At 42.1% G+C, this 19,227-nt stretch overlaps 2 protein-coding genes and 1 pseudogene across 2 annotated transcripts; 1 reads left to right on the top strand and 2 right to left on the bottom strand.

Moving 5' to 3' along the window:
• Nucleotides 1-63: 63 nt before the first annotated feature.
• Nucleotides 64-3,149, bottom strand: LOC115727174 (annotated as a pseudogene).
• A 6,062-nt stretch (nt 3,150-9,211) lies between these two features.
• LOC115727188 (expansin-A10-like) lies at nt 9,212-10,991 on the bottom strand. Its single transcript, XM_030657354.2, has 4 exons — nt 10,843-10,991; nt 10,590-10,736; nt 10,208-10,496; nt 9,212-9,850 (listed from the first exon to the last, which is right to left on the bottom strand). The coding sequence occupies exons 1-4, from the start codon at nt 10,880-10,882 to the stop codon at nt 9,541-9,543; spliced, it is 786 nt and encodes a 261-aa protein (XP_030513214.1). The 5' UTR covers nt 10,883-10,991; the 3' UTR covers nt 9,212-9,540.
• A 3,382-nt stretch (nt 10,992-14,373) lies between these two features.
• Nucleotides 14,374-18,384, top strand: LOC115730187 (pentatricopeptide repeat-containing protein At5g15280, mitochondrial). Its single transcript, XM_030660787.2, is given in 2 exon segments — nt 14,374-15,176; nt 15,178-18,384. Coding segments are annotated over 2 exon segments (3,708 nt in total). The 3' UTR covers nt 18,083-18,384.
• The last annotated feature ends 843 nt before the right edge of the window (nt 18,385-19,227 follow it).

Here is a 19,227-nt window from a genome sequence, read left to right as displayed (position 1 = left end):
TTCAACATGCTGATTGAATTCGTGCTCGGTTTGAAACGATCACCGACAGGCCACAAGAAAAAAAAAAAAAAAGGAACATAGAAATCCAAGTTCGATTTTCGAGCTAAAAATGTAGTGCACAACTTGTGCTAGTAAAGAGTTGGGTCCACGGGTTCAAATTAGTAGTGGAAGTGGCCTCCAGAATAAGTCTGGCTGAAGGACCAACTAGAGGGGGCTACATTGTCGGACACGATGCTCCGGTCATCACTGGCGGTGACTAGGAAAGAGAGGCTCTGTCCGTTGAGGTAAAAGTCACTCTGCCAGCTCTGTCCGCAATTTCTCGACATGGGTCGCTACCGGGTCCTCGATCCTTTGATGGACACAGAGTGCTCGTAACCCCCGGCTCCACCAACATTGGTTACGAGCACGAGGTTGAAGTAAGAGTGGCCGTTGATGGTGAATCGGATCCCTCCGCTTCTCCTGCACCTCACTCTGCAAAGAAGTACCCGTTGCGAAAGAAGTGCGATTAGCGCCGACAAAGTGCAGAGGGATCCGTATTGAATTATTTGAGTGGAACATTTGTCTAAACTCCTTGGCATTAAATGCATCGATTGACAAATAATGGGTAGGACTCCAAGTAGGGTCCTAGTATATTATTTGGTAGTACTACTGTCTATGAAGAGCGCAATATTTTTGCTTCCGCTGAGGGAAAGCCAAAATTCGAACCCGAACGAATTGATTTAACGCTAGATTCGACTATAATTTTTACTACCTAAGAAGTAGCATGATTTGTGCGCACACACATATGAGACCTCACAACAGGAGGCAAGCAAATAATGTCTAGGCTATACCTTCGGTAGACCACGGGAACGATCCCGGCCCTGTACTGCGCGATGCGCTGGAAGACCGGCTGGGAGAGGTCGAAGCGGAGTTGAGGAGGGCCGCACCACCCTCCTCAAATGTAAGGCATGGACCAAGAACAATGAGCTATAAGGCAATGACAGAATTAGTTCCCCTCCAGTTGGTTGTCGTAAGATTGGAAGAAACTGCTCCAATCATACAATCTCGTATTATCGCATTTGAAAGTGAGATAACCGGAGAAAGCCTTGATTCGGTAGCTAACGAGACTAAGGGACTCTAGGTTGTGATTTTGATTTGCATAACATCCTACCCTCTCAACATCATACACTGTTTGAGCCGCTTCTTCCTTGATTCAGAGTGCTTTTTCTATGTGTTTGATTTCGCTACGCCGATGTTGCAGGTAACACTACCTGATTTCTTCTCGGCAGATCAACTTACCAGTAGGATATTACGAGCTGTTACTATATTCCCAAGCGGTTTCAGCCACCGTTAGTCCAAAGCCTATGCCCAGATTTTTCGAATCGCCTAACATCCTATCCTATCAAAGTGCATGTCTTGTTTTGAACATGTTTTTTACTGGTCTGATTATTTATCAACTCTATATAGCAGGATTCTGAAAATCGCTCATTGCCTACTTCAGCAAAATCCATGCGGTTGTTATAAGAACAGGGTAATGTGGAAGATCATCACATGGCCAGCTCTGGGGTTGCAACGATAAACACGTATTGGGATCTCGCCATCGATCGGGCCTCCTGAGGGCGAAACGTCAAGAACTCCTGCCTGAGAGATAAACTCGCAATTCCACATTTAATTCATGGCCATGGTAAGTAGAGGATTTGAATGGTAGAAGCTCTTCGACTTTCTTGTTTTACCGCTAGCGTGCATATCTCAGGACCAACTTTGCTTGACTTACGTGCAACAGCGGGCCGATCATTTAGGCTTCCTTGGATCGTTGGAGCGCCTAAACTATCCCACCTATCGCAGTTTGACTTAGACTCCCCTGACCGTAGAGAGAAAGTTTAGAGAGTGGCAGAGTCGAGAGTGAAGAATGGAACAAGAATGGCATACGAAAAACCAAACTTTGTTGCAGTTCTTTCACCGATTTTTGGCAATGTACAAAGAATTTCAGCGAATAGAAGGATAATAAGTCGAGCAAATCCCTTGAGGATGTGAATTTTGCATATCAATAGAAGTGAGACAATACTTCGCAGAGTATTTGATTGCTTCGACCCAACGCTGGGTTGCTTTTGACCTCGATTCTCAACGTCAGTTCATGAAGCATTGGATAAAGTCGGTGTTTTTGCTTCCTTGCAACATCTAATAACCCAACGAAACTTGAAACTCCATTAAAACAGAGTATACACACGTATTACGATTGCTCGATTAAGTTCAAAGAAATCTGAAAGTAGCATGACGGAGAGGAAAAATAAATCTTTTAGGTCTATCAACTCGCACAATTAATGTAGCGAATATTGAGAGTGTTGGGATGTGTTCATACTCCCTTCGATAGGAAAGCACAAGGTCCCGCTCACTTTTGACTAGGGAAAGCACGGGGTCTTGCTTACTTTTGACAAAGGTAGTGAGTGCAGAAAAATATGAATAGTGTGCAACTGAGTTGGGTCTAAAGATGCATGTGAAGTATTAACCAAATGAGAGGATGTTGGGATGTGGTTTATACTCTCTATGGACACAAAAGCACGGGTGTTCTACTTGGATTTGGGCCCATAAATAGCTACTATATATTATCTCTTCCTTTTGTACTTGAGGGATTTAACCGAGAGGTGCGAGATGCTAATTATAGTGAATTTTTCTGCTGAATGTAGTCTTAGTTTAAAAGTGAATTGGGTTAAATATTGTGTCTCGATTTCCTTTTTTCGTTTTTTTCGCTTTACTTTGTTCGTGGTTTGTGCGCTAAATCCTAACAAAGAGGGGAGATGAGGAAAATCGGAAATTGGTAAAACCCAACAATGCGTCTTCTCTAAGGCGCATAAAGAACGTGCTTGGTCAAGCTGGTGACAGATAGTTCATCCAATGACATCAACATGTCCGGGCAGCAGCCATTGGAAGAAGGCGTTTGGGGTGAGGATTTCGGTCGAACAGGTACTGCGCGTACTGCAAGTTGCCGGAGGCCGAGACCCCCATGAAGGGACCATCTTGGCGAGGATCATATTCATGGGTGGTCGTGGAGGCAGGAGCGTGAGGGCTTGCATGGAGAGGCAGGTCTCGGCGAGGCTGAGTGTAGCTTGGGCTTTGCATTGCTCGCTGCTGTACCTGGTCTGAATCGTGGGGTAATTGCACACCAGCGGCATTTCCCTTTACAAAACCCAGTTAAATGGAAAACAAAAAGTACATTTCGAAATTTCCATTCTTGGAATAGTCCGCCTCGCTTTAGCTTTTCGTAAAAGATAAATGTTCGACATTTTAGGGTTTGCTCTTCTGCATTTGTCATCCCTTTTCACAGTAAGAAAGGCTCGTGGCACGACAACAGCTGATGTGGACTCTTTCTTTTTTTTAATAATATTATGAAATTTTTGAAAATTTTTTGTTTTTATTTTTAACCGAATGTCGGCAAGGGCTGCCCTTGCCAGTGGCGAGGGTCACCTTGAGGATCACCTTGGCCCAAGCGAGTCCATCCCTTGCTTGTGGCCAGTGAAGGCAGCCCTCACCAAATTGGGCAAGGGTGACCTCGCTCAGTCCTCTCCAGCTATAGCCTAAGACTGGCCACCAGCAAAAGAGGAAAAAAAAAAAAAGGAAAAAAATCTCAATAGAAAAGAAAAGAAAATTCACAAAAAACTTAAAAAGTTGTCCACGTCAGCTCTGGTGGCCATATAGGACGACCGGCACTGACGTGGCATGTTTTCCTATCAAAATTAGTTAGATGGTCTTAATTGGAACAATTGAAAGATTTATGATTGAATTGACATAAGTACAATAGGTATATAATTTTCTTTTGTAATTTTCCCACACATTGAAATTATTGAGGACAATGTTTGAGATTCAAACCCTACTGGTATTTACATGCCTATTTTGGCATTGTTCTGCAACTGGACTTCTACCGTCCAACGCCGCCAGTTCAAAACTTAATTGACATTATCCTAATCCGACTTGAATCTTCGTCTTCCCAAAAAAGACCAAAACATTTGATTCGATCAAAGCTCAAAGGCGCACACCAGTTCTCTTCCAACTCAAAGACGAAACAAACAGGTCATGCCTTCCTCGGCATCTCCGTCGCCTCTTCCTGATTCCCAATTTTCGCCGGTGTTCATGAAGTCGCTAGCATGCGGCCTTCTCACCTATATGCTCGTCCTGATTGGCCTCGCCCTTCTCCTTATGTGGCTCCGTGGCCGATCGACTAGGGCTCTCTTTGATCGCATCATCGAGCGGCATCGTGTTGATGTGGCGAAGTACAATATCGATGGGTGCGCGATTTGCCTGGAGAGCTTTGAGGAAGGAGAGGAGTGTTGTGTGATCAAGGCGTGCAACCATTGGTACCACGAAAGTTGCATCAGGCAATGGCTCTCGAATTGGAGAACCCTGCATTGCCCGCTTTGCCGGGTCCCTCTTCGAGCGAGGTGGTTGGTTTATGTTGCGCCGGTTCCCGCTGGTCCGTAGTTCGACTCTTCCGAATTCACGGTATGGTCTAATTAATGGCATATAGTCTTTTTTTACGTTCTTTGGGACACAGTAATGGAGATTTTCTTTTTATATTCTTGGAGACTCGATGGAGATTTTCTTTTTGTACATGATTATCAAATTCTCTTTTGTTGTCTTTCCTCCAACTAAAGTTAGATTTCATGTGACTGATAATTGAAAAGCATAATCTCAATGTAATTTCATGCCTCTCCACTAGTGTTGAGTAATTTAATTTGTTTCCATTTAGGTCTTGTCATTCTTGTTGAGTAATTCAAATTTCGTGGGGGCGTAAAGATGGTTTCAAACCTGATAATGATTAGCTTGAAGATGATGAATGAAGCTTGATCAATGTGAGATTGTCAGTGCAATTAAACGAGTCGACGACTATTCACTAGTTGGAAGAGTTTCGGATTTTGTGTGGGAAATCCTCTTGTTGTTTAGTTGAGATACTGATTTTAAAATTTGAATACGCATCGAAAGACGTGATAAGCATCATGAAATTCATGTACATAAATCCATCTATAGGATATAGACTGTATTGAACCCAATATTGGTATGTTATGATGACCACAACCCAATATTGTATTCTATTCTTCTAGGGTTGGACGGTTGAAACGAACAACTATTAATTGATTATTTCTGCGAGAATTAATAAATTACAAGGCTTCATTTATTTCGTGAAAATTGATGGTTCGAAAAAAAATTTCCTAAAAATGATTGCTTGTGTCATTTGAAATAATTAGCCAATAAAAAATCTTTTCATTCGCGACAACAATTTATGTCTAAATATTTTAATGGATGATGAAAATATTTTTTGTTCATTCCTTTTTATAAAGCGATACAAGCGATAATTTTTAGGAAAATTTTTTTCAAATCATTCATTTTTTGCATAACAAACGGATGCTAATTTTCTTCTCTTTTTCCCTTGAGCATTTTGATGGTCGGGATCAATTTCTCTCTTCGGCGACCGCCGCTAAAGGGTCGCGCGACCTCAATGGATATATGATAATGTATGTATAGACATACGTAAGCTAAGCTTAGCTAAACAATTGACTTCATGCTTAAAACGTATATGATTAACCAATATAAGGAATACTAAACAACGTAATCATGACATTTCCTCTACATAACCAAGTTTGTTTAGGGTTTGCATCGCATAATATTGGGATTTCCATGATATGCATGGCATTACTCAAATCAGGCCATCCAAATGAAAATGGATGACTTGATTTGAGTCACGTCATGTGTTGAAAGGGAGGGAAAAAATGTGGGTGGAAAATTTTTTGGGGTTTGAAAAATTTTGAATCCCAAACGTGGCTCAAATCAGGCCATCCATTTTCATTTGGATAACCTGATTTGAGTAATGTCGCCCATGTCACAAAAATCCCAATGTTAGGCGATCCGGATCCGTTTATTTAACCCTTTTATGGCAACGACGGACTTTGTCCTACAAAATATCTTAGATATATACATCATTCTTAAGTGAAAAGGAGATAAATCATTGTCCAAAAAATAAGTAAACAAATGATAGGAGAGAAGTGAAAATAGAAAGGAAATGAAAAAAATCTGTATTCTACATCGAACCTCATTTAAGAAGTCAACTGGTGTCAAAATGATATTATTTTAAATGGAGCTGCTAGTCTGACAATCTGATAATACTGTCGGTTATTTCTAACCACACGATCTCCCAATTAATAAATGCTTTATGCAAAACACATAGTAACAAGATGTGAATCTACATTTGAGATTGTATTGTCTTTGACATTACCGTCAAGAAAACATTTTCCTATTTTAAAAACCCTCCTTTATATGAAAAATTATACATGATCTATATAGGTCGCGTAGATCAATATTAACCGAACTGTAACTTATACGGGTCCTATCATGGAGTTCTCCTAATGAAACTTTACATCAATCTATTTGATTCATATAGGCCATGGAATCTTTTTCTTTTTCTTTTCTGTAATACCAAGTTGAGACTTGAAAAATCAAAGTTAATAATGGTGCTAACTTGTGACTGCATTTTATCCCCTTTCCCCATAATCTAAAATTGATTATGTAAGATGGTTTTCCTCGTCACAAAAGTTAAAATGAGAATTCACCTTTACGCCGCAAGGAAACTATGTGCTAAAAAAAGCACCTTAGAACACTCGATGACAAATCTAAATTATATCTAGAATGAGGAAAAAGTAAACCAAAATTATATCTAAAATTCTTACATGACCCTCTTCACTTGTATTTAAAGTTTTGTGGAAAAATTTCAAATAAAAGCTGAAGTACCCTCATTTTTCTCAAATAAGGGTATGAAATGAATTTTATTTCAAATAAGAGCCTCAAATGCTCTCATTGTTTCAAAGAAGAGCTCGATCAAGGGTATTTTCATCTTTTATATTTTTTTTCCTTTACTTCTTTTCCCTTTTTTTTTTTCCTTCCTGGCTGACGGCCGATCTTTGGTGATGACCAGCCACCGTCGAGGTTAGCCCTCACATCCCTCTCCAGATTAGGTGAGGTTGGCCCTCGCCTATGGTCGTGGAGGGTGGCCTCAATTGGGCGAGGCGAAGGTGAGGTCACCACCCTAGCCTCGCCCAAGGGAGGCCGTTCTCGACTATTGCAAGGAAGACCTATGGGCGACGAGGTGGCCCGGCCCTCGCCGGTGGCCATTCCCTTTCTTAAAGGGGGAAAAAAAGAAATAGAGAAAGAAAAAAAAAAGGAAAAGAATCAAAAAATGTCAAATAGGAAAATACGCTTGATTAGGCATGAGGGCATTTTAGACTCTTATTTGAAATAAGATCCACATCATGCCCTTATTTGAGAAAATGAGAGCAGTTCAGGATCTTATTTGGAATTTTCGGTGATCTTCTTACTGTCTATTACTAGCTATTAAGAATGCAGCCATGCATCTCCATCGATGGTTTGATCTCTGACTTGTGTTAAAATCTCGTGCGATTGATGTTGACCGACTCAAAACGACAAGCTATCAAAGAGCTAGTCATGAACATAATGCATGCACATCGTCAATTCTGCTCCACATGTCATTTAATAAATGATCCCTCGGAGACCCAACTCATCTGTTCATTCAATTCCCTTGTCTTCCCTTAAAGATCTTTGATCCCTACAAATCAATGTTGAGATGTTCGTTTTGAGTCATAACTACTTAATCTATTCACACGCAACGTATCAAAAGTTAAGAAGTCTTTCCGCACGATGTAATAAGTGCCTGAGGTAACAAATGCCTAAGGCACAAGCCGGTAAGAAGTTTGCTCACGATACAACTCAAATCCTTAACTTCACAAAAGAGGATGTCACCTTTTTGTTGCCGAATTATTCCTTCGTCATTGGACTGCCGCGTAGGGCCTTGGGTTCACGAGCAACAGTACAACACTAAGCTCATTGGTGTTAGGATTGGCGTACAATCATGGTGAAGTAAAACGAGTGAGAAAGAGAAAATTATGACTCGAGATTTTATCCTAATTCACCCTTAAACTAGAGATATGTTCAGCAAATGATTCCACTATAATTAGCACTCTACATCTCTCGTTATAGCACTCAATTACAAACGAAAAAGAGTATATATAGCAATAGCTATTCAAGAGCACAAACTCAAACTATTAATGAAAAATTATGGGCTTAAATAGTAAAAACTCTCTGATGTCCAGGGGCGTTGCCCTCTTAGAAACCCCCCACCAGGGTGGCTCCCCCGCCGGAGCGGGATACATGTGCTATCCTGTTGTAAAGGAGTGTCAACCACATCCCAATGGTTGGTGCGGAATCGCAAAGCAAGAATGATTGGGTCTTGGCTTTTGCCAAGTTGTGTGAGTCTAAGGAAAAGTATCTGCCGACAACTGAACTTACCTAAGAGTGTCCTCGGCAGTGAAACAAAACAAAGAAGAAGCGGACATTCTTGTACGAGCAAGATGTGGAAAAGATGAAATGGAAGTAACTGTTTCACTACTCATTTTAATTTTGCTAACTCACCAAATTAGACCAGACATTTCTTATTTCGATAAAGCGAAAAACGGAACTTCATTCTCTAGAAACGAAACTGATAATCAATCCCTCTATATCTGCACATCTTCACCATTAATGTGCATCACTCAGTCCCGTTTTACTTGTATTAATTGAACCATGTCTTGGTCGATGATACGTTTTCAGCTATGTCCAACTCAGCACGGACATGGCACGTTGGTTTCTCGTTCAGTGGGGGAGTGATGCTGCATCACTTTTCGAGCATTCATTCTAGAAGTTTGTGGGGTTTGCTTTGCACTCGGCTCAACTCGTTGTAGATCTTGCCAAAGATGCGTGTGGTTGCCATCTTTGCTTCATCTCTTAACTAAAGCCGGTAGTTCGTGCAATGAATTGATTTCTTGAAGATCGTTAAGGGATTTGAGTTGAGAGAACGGCTTGAATTATATTAAGTCTGGGTTTCTAATTCTCCCTAGCATGATAGAAGTATCCGAAGCTGGCTCTTGATAAAGATGTCGTGAGGTCGACTTCGTGATGATCACAAGATTCTTCAGACCCGACCAAGTCATACGTATTGCTTGTCTCCCGAAGGTGGCTCTCGATACCATGTCTTGACTCATGATTTCGAAATAACTGAACTTTATATGAGATGTCTTGCTAAATTTCTTGTATGCTCTTGATTGAGATCCCATATGCTACCTAATTGAATTGTTTGGGATTCAGAAGTGATAGGAAAAAGAGAGAGGAAGACTAACAAGCCAAGATGATATTCATGCCCAATAAAACCATGAGGGCTTTTATCCATTCAGCAGGACATTTTGGATTACAGAAGCAGCCTAAACTCAGCAAGCAAAAAAAAGCACTTGACCAGGACTTTCCCTCACATGTATACTAACCCTACAATGATTCAATCACCAATTCCTTAGAGACTTCATTCAGTCTTTCAACTTCAACTTGCTGATCGAATTCGTGCTCGGTTCGAAACGATCACCGACGGGCCGCAGGAAAAAAAGAAAAGAGCATAGAAATCCAAGTTGGATTTTCGAACTAAAAATGTAGTGCACAACTTCTGCTAGTAATAAGTTGTGCACACGGGTTCGATACTTAGTATCGGAATTGGCCTCCAGAATAAGTCTGGCCAAAGGACCAACTAGAGGGGGCGACATTGTAGGACACGACGCTCCGGCCGTCGCTGGCGGTGACTAGAAAAGAGAGGCTCTGTCCGTTGAGGTAAGAGTTGCTTTGCCAGTTCTGTCCCCAATTTCTCGACATGGGTTGCCACCGGGTCCTCGATCCTTTGATGGACACGGAGTGCACGTCCCCAGCTCCGCCAACATTGGTTACAAGCACGAGGTTGAAGTAAGAGTGGCCGTTGACGGTGAACCGGATCCCTCCGCTTCTCCTGCACCTCACTCTGCAAAGAAGCACACGTCGCGAAAGAAGCGCAATTAGCCCCGACAAAGCACGGAGGGATCCGTATTGAATTATTTGAGGGGAACATTCGTCTCGACTCCTTGGTATTAAATGCATCGATTGAGAAATAATGGGTAGGACTCCAAGTAGGGTCCTAGTATATTATTTGGTAGTACAACTGTATATGTAGAGCGCAATATTTTTGCTTCTGCTGAGGGAAAGTCAAATTTTGAACCCGAACGAATTGATTTAGCGCTAGATTCGACTATAATTTTTGCTACCTAAGAATTAGCATGATTTGTGCACACACGTATGAGACCTCACAACAGGAAGCAAGCAAATAATGTCTAGGCTATACCTTCGGTAGACCACGGGAACGATCCCGGCCCTGTACTGCGCGATGTGCTGGAAGACTGGCTGGGAGAGGTCGAAGTGGTGTTGAGGAGGGTCGCACCACCCTCCCGGAGGGCAGAAGTTGGTTGCCGTGACCACAATGGAGCCCGGGAGGCACCATTGCGGGTCGTTCGCGCACCGGAGCTCAAAGCACGCGCCGCAGCTCAACCCATTGTTGAACAGTGCAGTGCTTAGTGCAGCTGTGTTTGTGCCGTACCCTTGGCTGTACAAGTTCCCGTACCCACAAGCTCCTCCTATTCACACAAACAACAATGCATGAAAATTTCTAACTTGATGGCTTAAGCATATCGAGTTACTTAAATTAACTTGATCCACGTAACGCGTACCCATTGTTCCAGAAGCATCGCTTCCTCCATAGAAGGTGGCATGAGCATTCGTCCACCCGCCGTAATATCCGTATGCGAGGGACACCGGCACGAATTGCAAGAGCAAGCCGACCGCCAGGAATCCTAGAGAAACCATCTCTTTTTGCCCTGCACCGAGACACGATTCTCATGAGATGTTTTTGCTTTTGTTGACATGGAATTTAACTGAAGCAAGAACAGGACTCTGTGTATACGAAAGAGATTAAAACTCGACCTTTTTGGAAAAGGAGAGAACGTCGCCGAGGAAAATGCATGTGCTTGTGGAAGATGAGGAGGGAAGGTGGAGGAGAATAAATAGAGGCTCGTCAACATCACGACTGACAGGAAGTTCTTGACGTCTTCTGAAGTGCTTGGGACCATTCAACTGCTCATGTATCAAGACTGCAGAAAAAATCACATGCGCCTCTCTCTATCACATTCATGTCATGCTACTCTCTGTGCTAGCGACTGTGGCAAACGATGCAGGCTCGAATCCAAACCTTGTAAGCGTAGTGAAATTTGCTGGGGCAGGGAGATTTTTAGCTTACAAATTAGCTACCCGAGTTCTTTTCGCAAATCACGACTCGAGGTTGGATCATAATTGACGTTGAATCTAAAGAACCTACTATTGGGCCATTAAACATGATAAATCTCACGTGAATTTTACCGATTACGATAATTCGAAGTCATTCGCGACATTACTAATATATACGGTCTTCCCGCTCATATCTCATGGGAAGCTGAGTTTGTGCTAGGCAAATCGAGACTCTTCCAAAGGCTATTGAATAGCTGGAAAATTGAAGAACTCACGACTATTTCTCTTTCGAGTCTGTCTCTTTTATAGGTCTACTACACTTTATGCTCAATTATTAGTCGGTGCACCGTGTCTTTTTACACTTTTTTTTTTTTTTGGGTTCCGGTTCATGATTAGAATCCACAGAAAAGGATAAAATCTCTCTGCAATGACTGCACTTGAGTCAGATAAAAGGAGGGTCTTCGGGTCAGATTTGGCCGTCTTGGTATGGTCCTACTGAACTTGTTTACCCATTAGCAAAGTCCAGGAGAACAGTCGAAAAAAAAAAAAAAACTTTTTTCTTGCCTTCTCAAATGACGAGAAATTATGTTTCTCTAGTTAATGTTAACGTATCCTATGTTGTCTTTTGGTTTAAATGATGCATTTCTTTTTTTCAACTGCTCATGTGTCATTGTCAAAGAACGAGACTTTCCTTTATACTTATAAATTGACCACCAACTATTTTCACAATCGATGTGTGATAATCTCAACGTCAAAAATATTAATCATGGGTATTCTTGTCCCTCAAATGGAAGTTGGTGGGTTTTTTTAGATCGTTTGAAAAGTTATGATATTTTTATCCCAGGTGAAAAGTTCTGATTTGTTTGGAACTTAGCCTTATTCACCAAAGAAAAGGAAATGCAATGGCTCGTAGTGTTTTTTTTTTTTTCCCTCTAATTTCCTATGCAAAATTTTCAGCTTAGTCCTTGAAATTCTGCAGCAAAAAAGACAAGCAAAACCACTAAAAACTCTCGCTTTATGTTTGTCCACTTCACATGAGTCATTACATCACGATGGATTCACGCAATCTAACAGCTCATGTGGAAGCTTTTGTGTAAAAGTGATTCACATACCGAATGTCGATTTTTACTTAATATTTCCTAGTAACTATGGTCTCAATTTCGTTCCCAATATGACTGTTTGGATTCTATTCGAATGTGGTCGTCTTTCTTATTGACCCTACACCCTCAATCTCCAGTAACCAATCAGGAAAAAGAAAAAAAAAAAAACGACACGATGTCCTTACGACAATCGGATAAATAACAGTAATCACATGTTTCATTTCGGTCGGAGCAATAAATACATGTTGATTAAAATCGCCAAAAATACAAGATCATGCTCATGTTCCACTGTCCCTGTGGTCCCTCTTCATCAGCTGTAATTGTCGCGAGTCCCGCTTGCTGTGGAAGTGCATTAAAATCAGCCAAGTATTAGCGAAAACGGGCATTCAATGAGAGAATTCGGTGATTGACAGACATGATCCGCGGGTGTTAATTGCACATGGACGTCGTCCCTTTGGACAAGCACGGAACCCAAGTGCAGTCCTTTCTCATTTACAAACCGTAGGGCATATATGGTGCCCCCAAAAAATCTTTCTTTTCACGCCTGAAATTGATGAAAACCAACTGTAGTGTTAGGTGAGATTGGTTCAAGACTAAGAGATTTCAATTCAGGAATGGGAGGTCGCTCGTTCAGATACCATCGACTGCAGGCAAGGGATTCCAGTCTCCAGATAAAGCCCACTTTCATAGACTAAAGGCGTAGGGTCGGCCGGTTAATGAGTTTTGCAAGGTATTTCATGAGCCTCCATGTAGCCAGGAGCTGAACTTCCTGTACTCATACCCATGAAAAAGAAACGAAAAAAAATTAATGAAGCAATATTGGCTATGAGAAATGATCAATGACTGCCTTTGATCCAATCCTTTAAGAATTTATGACCCATAACATAACATATTGTTGCTTTCGTATTCGCTCAAATACCTAGCGAAGCGCATTGCCTTGAAGATTTATCTAAACCGTTCGGTGGCGACTATGTTGTTTTCAAAACTCAGAAATCAATTTTTGTTGCTAGCCAGGCGGCTTCGAGCTTCCGAATTCGGAGGCGCTGCGGCGGCTTCAATCATGAGCGATTCTGAACAGCATGCAAAGTTTTCTGGTGTGCCTCGAACGTCTGAGATTTGCTCGGAAGTGCCGACGTGTGAGGTAAAGTGTTTTTTCGGTGAAAAATTCTCGAGAGGCACGAGACATGGGGTAACCGGTGTTTCATCAATGAGGGAGCTCGATGAACTTGGATCGGGTACGATGGTGACCACACACATCCGTGTGGGGGTGCTTGGGTAGATCCAGAAGGCGATCCATCACTTGCTAATGGTCTGCTCACCCTCCAACATCTGCATCAATCTCGCATATGACATTGCCAAGATGTCCTCTGCTTCGCCCCTGACAAAACTTTGGAGTTGCACATTAAACATCTCTCTCTCTCTCTCTCTCTCTCTCTCTCTCTCTCACACTGCGGGGATTCTCATCTGGATTATCTTGATCCGCAGGGCTGGGCCGGGTCTACTCCAGCCAGCCGACTTGGATCGAGGCCAAGCGCTGCGAAGAAATGCCTAAGAAGGATCGGACCCCCCGGTGAGCCCAAAGTCGAGGGCTCGGCGTTGCTTGGTCGATGGGCCGAACGATCTTCGTAAAGTTGGGTCGGACCTCCTCCCAAGATCTAGCTTGTCCTTTTTGAAGTTGGTACATTTCGAAATTGTAGAATTCTTCGCCAATTTCAGAGCGTTTGACCCAATCATCGTGCAATTGTCGGCATAAAGTCAGGTGATTGAATCCTATGTTGTTTGTATAACAATGCCTTCACACTTGGCATTGATTTACTTTGACTCTTATTTTTGTTTAAGGTTGAGATTGATACTTAAAATTAGCTCAAATTTTCTTATGGCATTATTAATTGCGATGAGTCTTATTAATAAGCGTCTTTAATATTTTGTTAATCACATTTGAATCTGGTTTTAGTGAAAAAAATTCTTTCTTTAATAATGTTTTACTTTGACTCTCAAATCAAACATTAAAAATCAGGCGACAAAATACTACGTTACTTTTAACAAGAAAAGTTCAAAACTTGTTGGCATTGATTCATGGCGCTGCGGAAGTGATCCCCATTGGCCATTGACATCAGTTTGGCGGTGTTTCATGCTCCAACGCGCCGCTCTCTCCCGTTCCCACATCAAGCAGCTTCTTCCTCTCTTCTCTCTCACTAACCATCGCTTCGCCGCTGTTCATACTCTCGCTGATGACGCTCCTCGATCACCGTCTCCAGACGACCAGTCCTCTTCAAGTTTCCGAGGCATTGCGGGATCAGTTTTATCCAGGTGTGCTCATCTGTTAGAGGAGAAGAGCCCGACGAAAGTGAAGACCCGTGGCGATGCTTCTCTCAAGGACCTTCTTTTCGAGATTTTCGATGTGATACCCGACACTGCCCGTGGGTTGCTTAGAGCTTCTGAGCTCGAACCTCAGGATGTGCTCCGAATACTGTCGGGGTTTACGTCCGAGTTTGAAAAGGTTGAGGTTGGAGTCGAAAAGGTGGAGTCTTTATGGGAAGTTTTCAAGTTTCCGATGGGACGGAGTGAGGGGTTTGAGCATCTACCTCGAGCATACGAACTCATGGGGTCGATGCTCACGCGGGTTGGGCTACTTAGAGAAGCTGAGTTGTTGCTGCGGGATATTGAAAGCCGAGGAATTCCGTTGGATAGTCAAGAAATATTCAGTGACTTGATTGAGAGGTACGCTGGAGTTGGTGATTTCGAGAGGAGCCTCTACCTGCTTGATAAAATGTCAAGCCAAGGTTTGGTACCAGCTCGCTCTTGTTATTATTCACTTATAGAACTTTTAGTTAGAAGGAAGAAACCTCACTTGGCTCTGAGGGTTTCTCTTAATTTAATAGACAGTGGAATTAGCTTTGATGCTCAGCAAAGTAAACTTTGGTGCTGCTGTCAAATTACTCTGTGAAGAAGGCAAAATTCCAGAAGCGAGAAATCTTGTCAAGAAGGCTGCTGGTTGTGGATATGAGCCTTGCAGCTCAGTTCTATTTGAAATTGTTTGTGCATATTGTGAGAAGAGAGACTTTGAAGATCTCCTTAGTTTCTTTCTTGAGTTGAACTGTGCACCGGATGTTCAAGCTGGCAATAGGATGATAAGTGCTCTCTGTTGGAATTCTGGCTCAGAGAGGGCCAACCTGTTTAGACTTGAATTGGAGCAGTTAGGTTTCAAGCCTGATGAAATAACCTTTGGAATGTTAATAGGTTGGTGCTGTCGTGAAGGGAATTTGAAAGGTGCTCTTGTTTATTTGTCAGAAGTATTGGGAAGAGGTCTTAAACCAGATATATGTTCGTATAATGCTCTGATTAGTGCAATCTTTAAAGAGGGTATGTGGGAACATGCATGTCATATTCTTGATGAGATGATAGAGGGATGCGCAACACCCAATTTTTTAACTTACAAAATTTTCTTGGCAGGGTATTGTAAAGCTAGAAAATTTGATGAAGTTAGGACTGTTGTTGACAGAATGATGAAACTTCATCTAATTCAGCTTTCTTCTACTGAGGATCCACTTTCAAAGGCTTTCACTATGTTGGGATTCGGTCCACTAGATGTGAAGTTGAAGAGAGACAGTGATGCCAGATTTTCAAGGACAGAGTTCTACGATAGTCTTGGCAATGGACTTTATTTGGATGCAGATATTGATGAGTTTGACAAAAGAATAAATGGGATCCTCGATGACGCTTTTCTTCCCGATTTTAACTCGCTTATAATGAAACACTGCAGGCATGGAAATCTTAAATACGGATTGAGGTTGGTTGATGAAATGGTTCAATGGGGGCAAAATTTGTCTCTGTCCGTCCTATCGGCTTTAGTCAAGGGGATTTGTACATCTTATCCTACTTTCAAATGTATAGATTGTCTTCTGGAGAAAATGCCTAGATCTATTATACAGTTAGATGCAGACACTCTTAATTTGCTTGCCCAACTTTACAGCAAGAGAGGATGGAGACAAAAGGCTAGGATTATTTTGGATGGGATGCAGGAAAGAGGCTTAGTGATTGAGAATGAGACTTATAACATCTTTATCAGAAGTCTTTCTGAGAAAGGATTTCTTAGAGAACTCAGCGGTTGCTTGGATCTTGTTAGAGAATCTAAGTGGGTTCCAGGACTGAAAGACCTAAGTGCTCTTGTTGGTTGTCTCAGCCAGAATGCATTGATCAGTGAAGCACTGGAGCTTTTCGAAAGCTCAGTTATGGCCTTCCCTGCCTATAATGTTGTCGACGTCTTCCTTGAGAAACTCTGTGATGCGGGTTTAAGTACCATTGCATATGCACTTGTGAAAGAAATGCATCAGAGGGGTTGCTTAATAGAGGATACGGCATATAGTCAACTTATAAGGGGATTTTGTGGGGAAAAAAAGTACTTAGAAGCCTTGAGTATATTTGATACCATGCAAGCCAAGAGACTTGTCCCTCATCCAGATGCGTCAGTTTTGTTAATTCCTATTCTTTGCAAAGCAAAAAGGTTTACTGAAGCAATTGGTGTAAATGAGGCTGTGCCGAGAGATGATTCTTCCTTGTCACTTTCTTCTCATTGTGCTTTACTAAAGGGTTATCTTATGGCAGGTGAATTAAAAGAAGCATCAAATTTATTTTGGGATCTATCCTCTAAGGGAGTGGGTCCACATGCTGAAGCTTGTGCTATAATGGTGTGGGGTATTTGTCAATCAAACAACTTAAGGAAAGTTGAGGAGGTACTTGCTTATATGATTAGAAGAAATTTGAGCCTCTCTCTTTCCAGTTTTAGGATGATGGTGCGCCTGATGTGCTTAGGAGGACAGGCCCATGCGGTATTAAACCTTAAAAATCTTCTGCTGGGACCAAGCAACTCTCATGGCCTCATTGTCTATAACATTCTCATTTTCTATGCTTTCTCATCTGGAAATATCTTTCTTGTGAAGAAAATTTTGGATGAGCTGCAAGAGAAGAAATTGCAGCCAGATGAAGTCACCTACAATTTTCTTGTGGATGGATTTTCTAAAATTAAGGATTTATCCAGTTCTTTGCATTATCTATCCATCATGATCTCCAAGGAACTGGCTCCGAGTAAGCGCAGTTTGAGGAGTATCATTACCTGCTCAAGTGAATTATCGGATCCTGGAATGTGCATATGGTTGAGTCAAGAACTGGAATCTAGAGGCTGGATCACTCATTCAACCATTCAAAATGCTGTGGTTAAAGGGCTCCTTTCTCATGGTAAGCTTGGTGAAGCAGAAAAGTTTGTGGACCGGATGGTAGAGAAAAATTTAGTTCCTGATGGTGTCATTTATGATGGTCTCGTCAAGCAGTTGTCTCGTCAAGGGAAAATGAAGAAGGCAGTTCATCTTGTGAACATAATGGTGAAGAGAAGGAGCATTCCTACTTCTTCCTGCTACGATTCTCTGGCATGTGGTTTCTGCAGAAATGATGAATTGCAGCAAGCATTGGATGTTCATGCTGAGATGCTGAGTAGGGACTTGAGACCGAGCATGCAGGTGTGGGCCGGACTCATACGAAAATGTTGCGATGTTGGAGAAACTGCGGAGGCAGAGAAGCTGCTGGTGTCCATGACAAGGGTCGGTGAACTCCCAACCAGAGAGATGTATCGACTTGTGATAAACAGATACTGCTGCGAGAATAATTCCGAAAAGGCATCTGACCTCGTGCGAGCCATGCAAAGAATCGGTTATGAACCGGACTTTGACGCTCAATGGTCTATCATAAGCACTTTAAACAAACCAGGGGTCAAGGTGGATGACAAGGGCAATGCAGGTTTCCTATCACGGCTTCTTTCAGGAAGTGGATTCGCTTCAAGAAAATGATCAAAAATTGCTATGTAAAACCGTCCCTGACTTCTTTTGCTTCATCACGAGGGGAATTTTTTTCGAGCAACCAGATGCAACTGTGCCTTTCTTAAATGACCTATGGCCTACTGATTTCATTCGACGTATTTTAGGAAACATCCAGAAGGAATGTACAAAGAGGGTCGCAGTATGTGCCCCGGTTTGCTTTTAGCCTCTACCAAGGATATAGAATGTCATCGATCAGATGATTTTAGAACGCTAGAGAAAAATTTGTGGTGAGAATGAAGTTTTTGTTTGGTTCCTGCGAAGGAAGAGCCTGAGACATGTTCTCAGGCCTTGTGAATGGAGTCGGTAAATCCATATCAAGAGACTGTGCAGTGGCAGGTGCGGAGGGGTTCTGATGTAAGTACCTCTTAACAAGACTCTAGACCCTGGTTTTAACAAAATTCCCATGTTTGGCGACAGTGGGAACATTATAGGCCAACAGTTCCAGGGGTATTAAACTCGGTTCTGTAAAGAGACGTAACAATCGTCATTGAATGCTTGAATGCATTCTAGGAATAGTGAATTAGGGGCAGACTTGGTCTTGGCCTGGCAACTACAACGTGAAATCTGAACTTTGAGATGTATACCCAATTGGGGAGAATATCGAATCTATTTGAGAAAATTTACCAAGTGTACACGCTCGATGCATGCCCTCTCAATTGAGTCCATAACGATAAATTTTAACAAGTTCACCTCGACCAACCAAATCATATTTTCTTCTGTGAAATGTCAAATCTCAACAAAATACACCTGATTGCCAAACGAAGCTGAAAAATATTCTCTTGCTCACTAGCTAAGAATGTCATGAATGCTTCGTAATGTGAACATAAATGACTCCGGAATTCGTCTCCCTATTGGGGCGAAGATCCCTCTTCCTCGCACAGTATCTCCGCCGTTGCTCTGAAAAATGTTACCTGCCCCTATCGGACTTAAATCTCAAGAAGCAAAGAGGGCACATCTCATTCAAGTGGATTTGTTCATATCACTCAAATGAAGCCTCCAAGGCCTACAACAACAATAACACAACGACCCATCAAACGCAGCTGCAATGTCAATAGAACTACCAACTGCTCCAATCTTTGCAATCTCCACTCAGCGAGAAACATGTAGAATCGCAT

Source organism: Rhodamnia argentea, chromosome 11 (genome assembly GCF_020921035.1).
Source record: "Rhodamnia argentea isolate NSW1041297 chromosome 11, ASM2092103v1, whole genome shotgun sequence".
Taxonomy (NCBI): Eukaryota; Viridiplantae; Streptophyta; class Magnoliopsida; order Myrtales; family Myrtaceae; genus Rhodamnia; species Rhodamnia argentea.
This window is presented reverse-complemented; position numbering and strand designations above follow the sequence as displayed.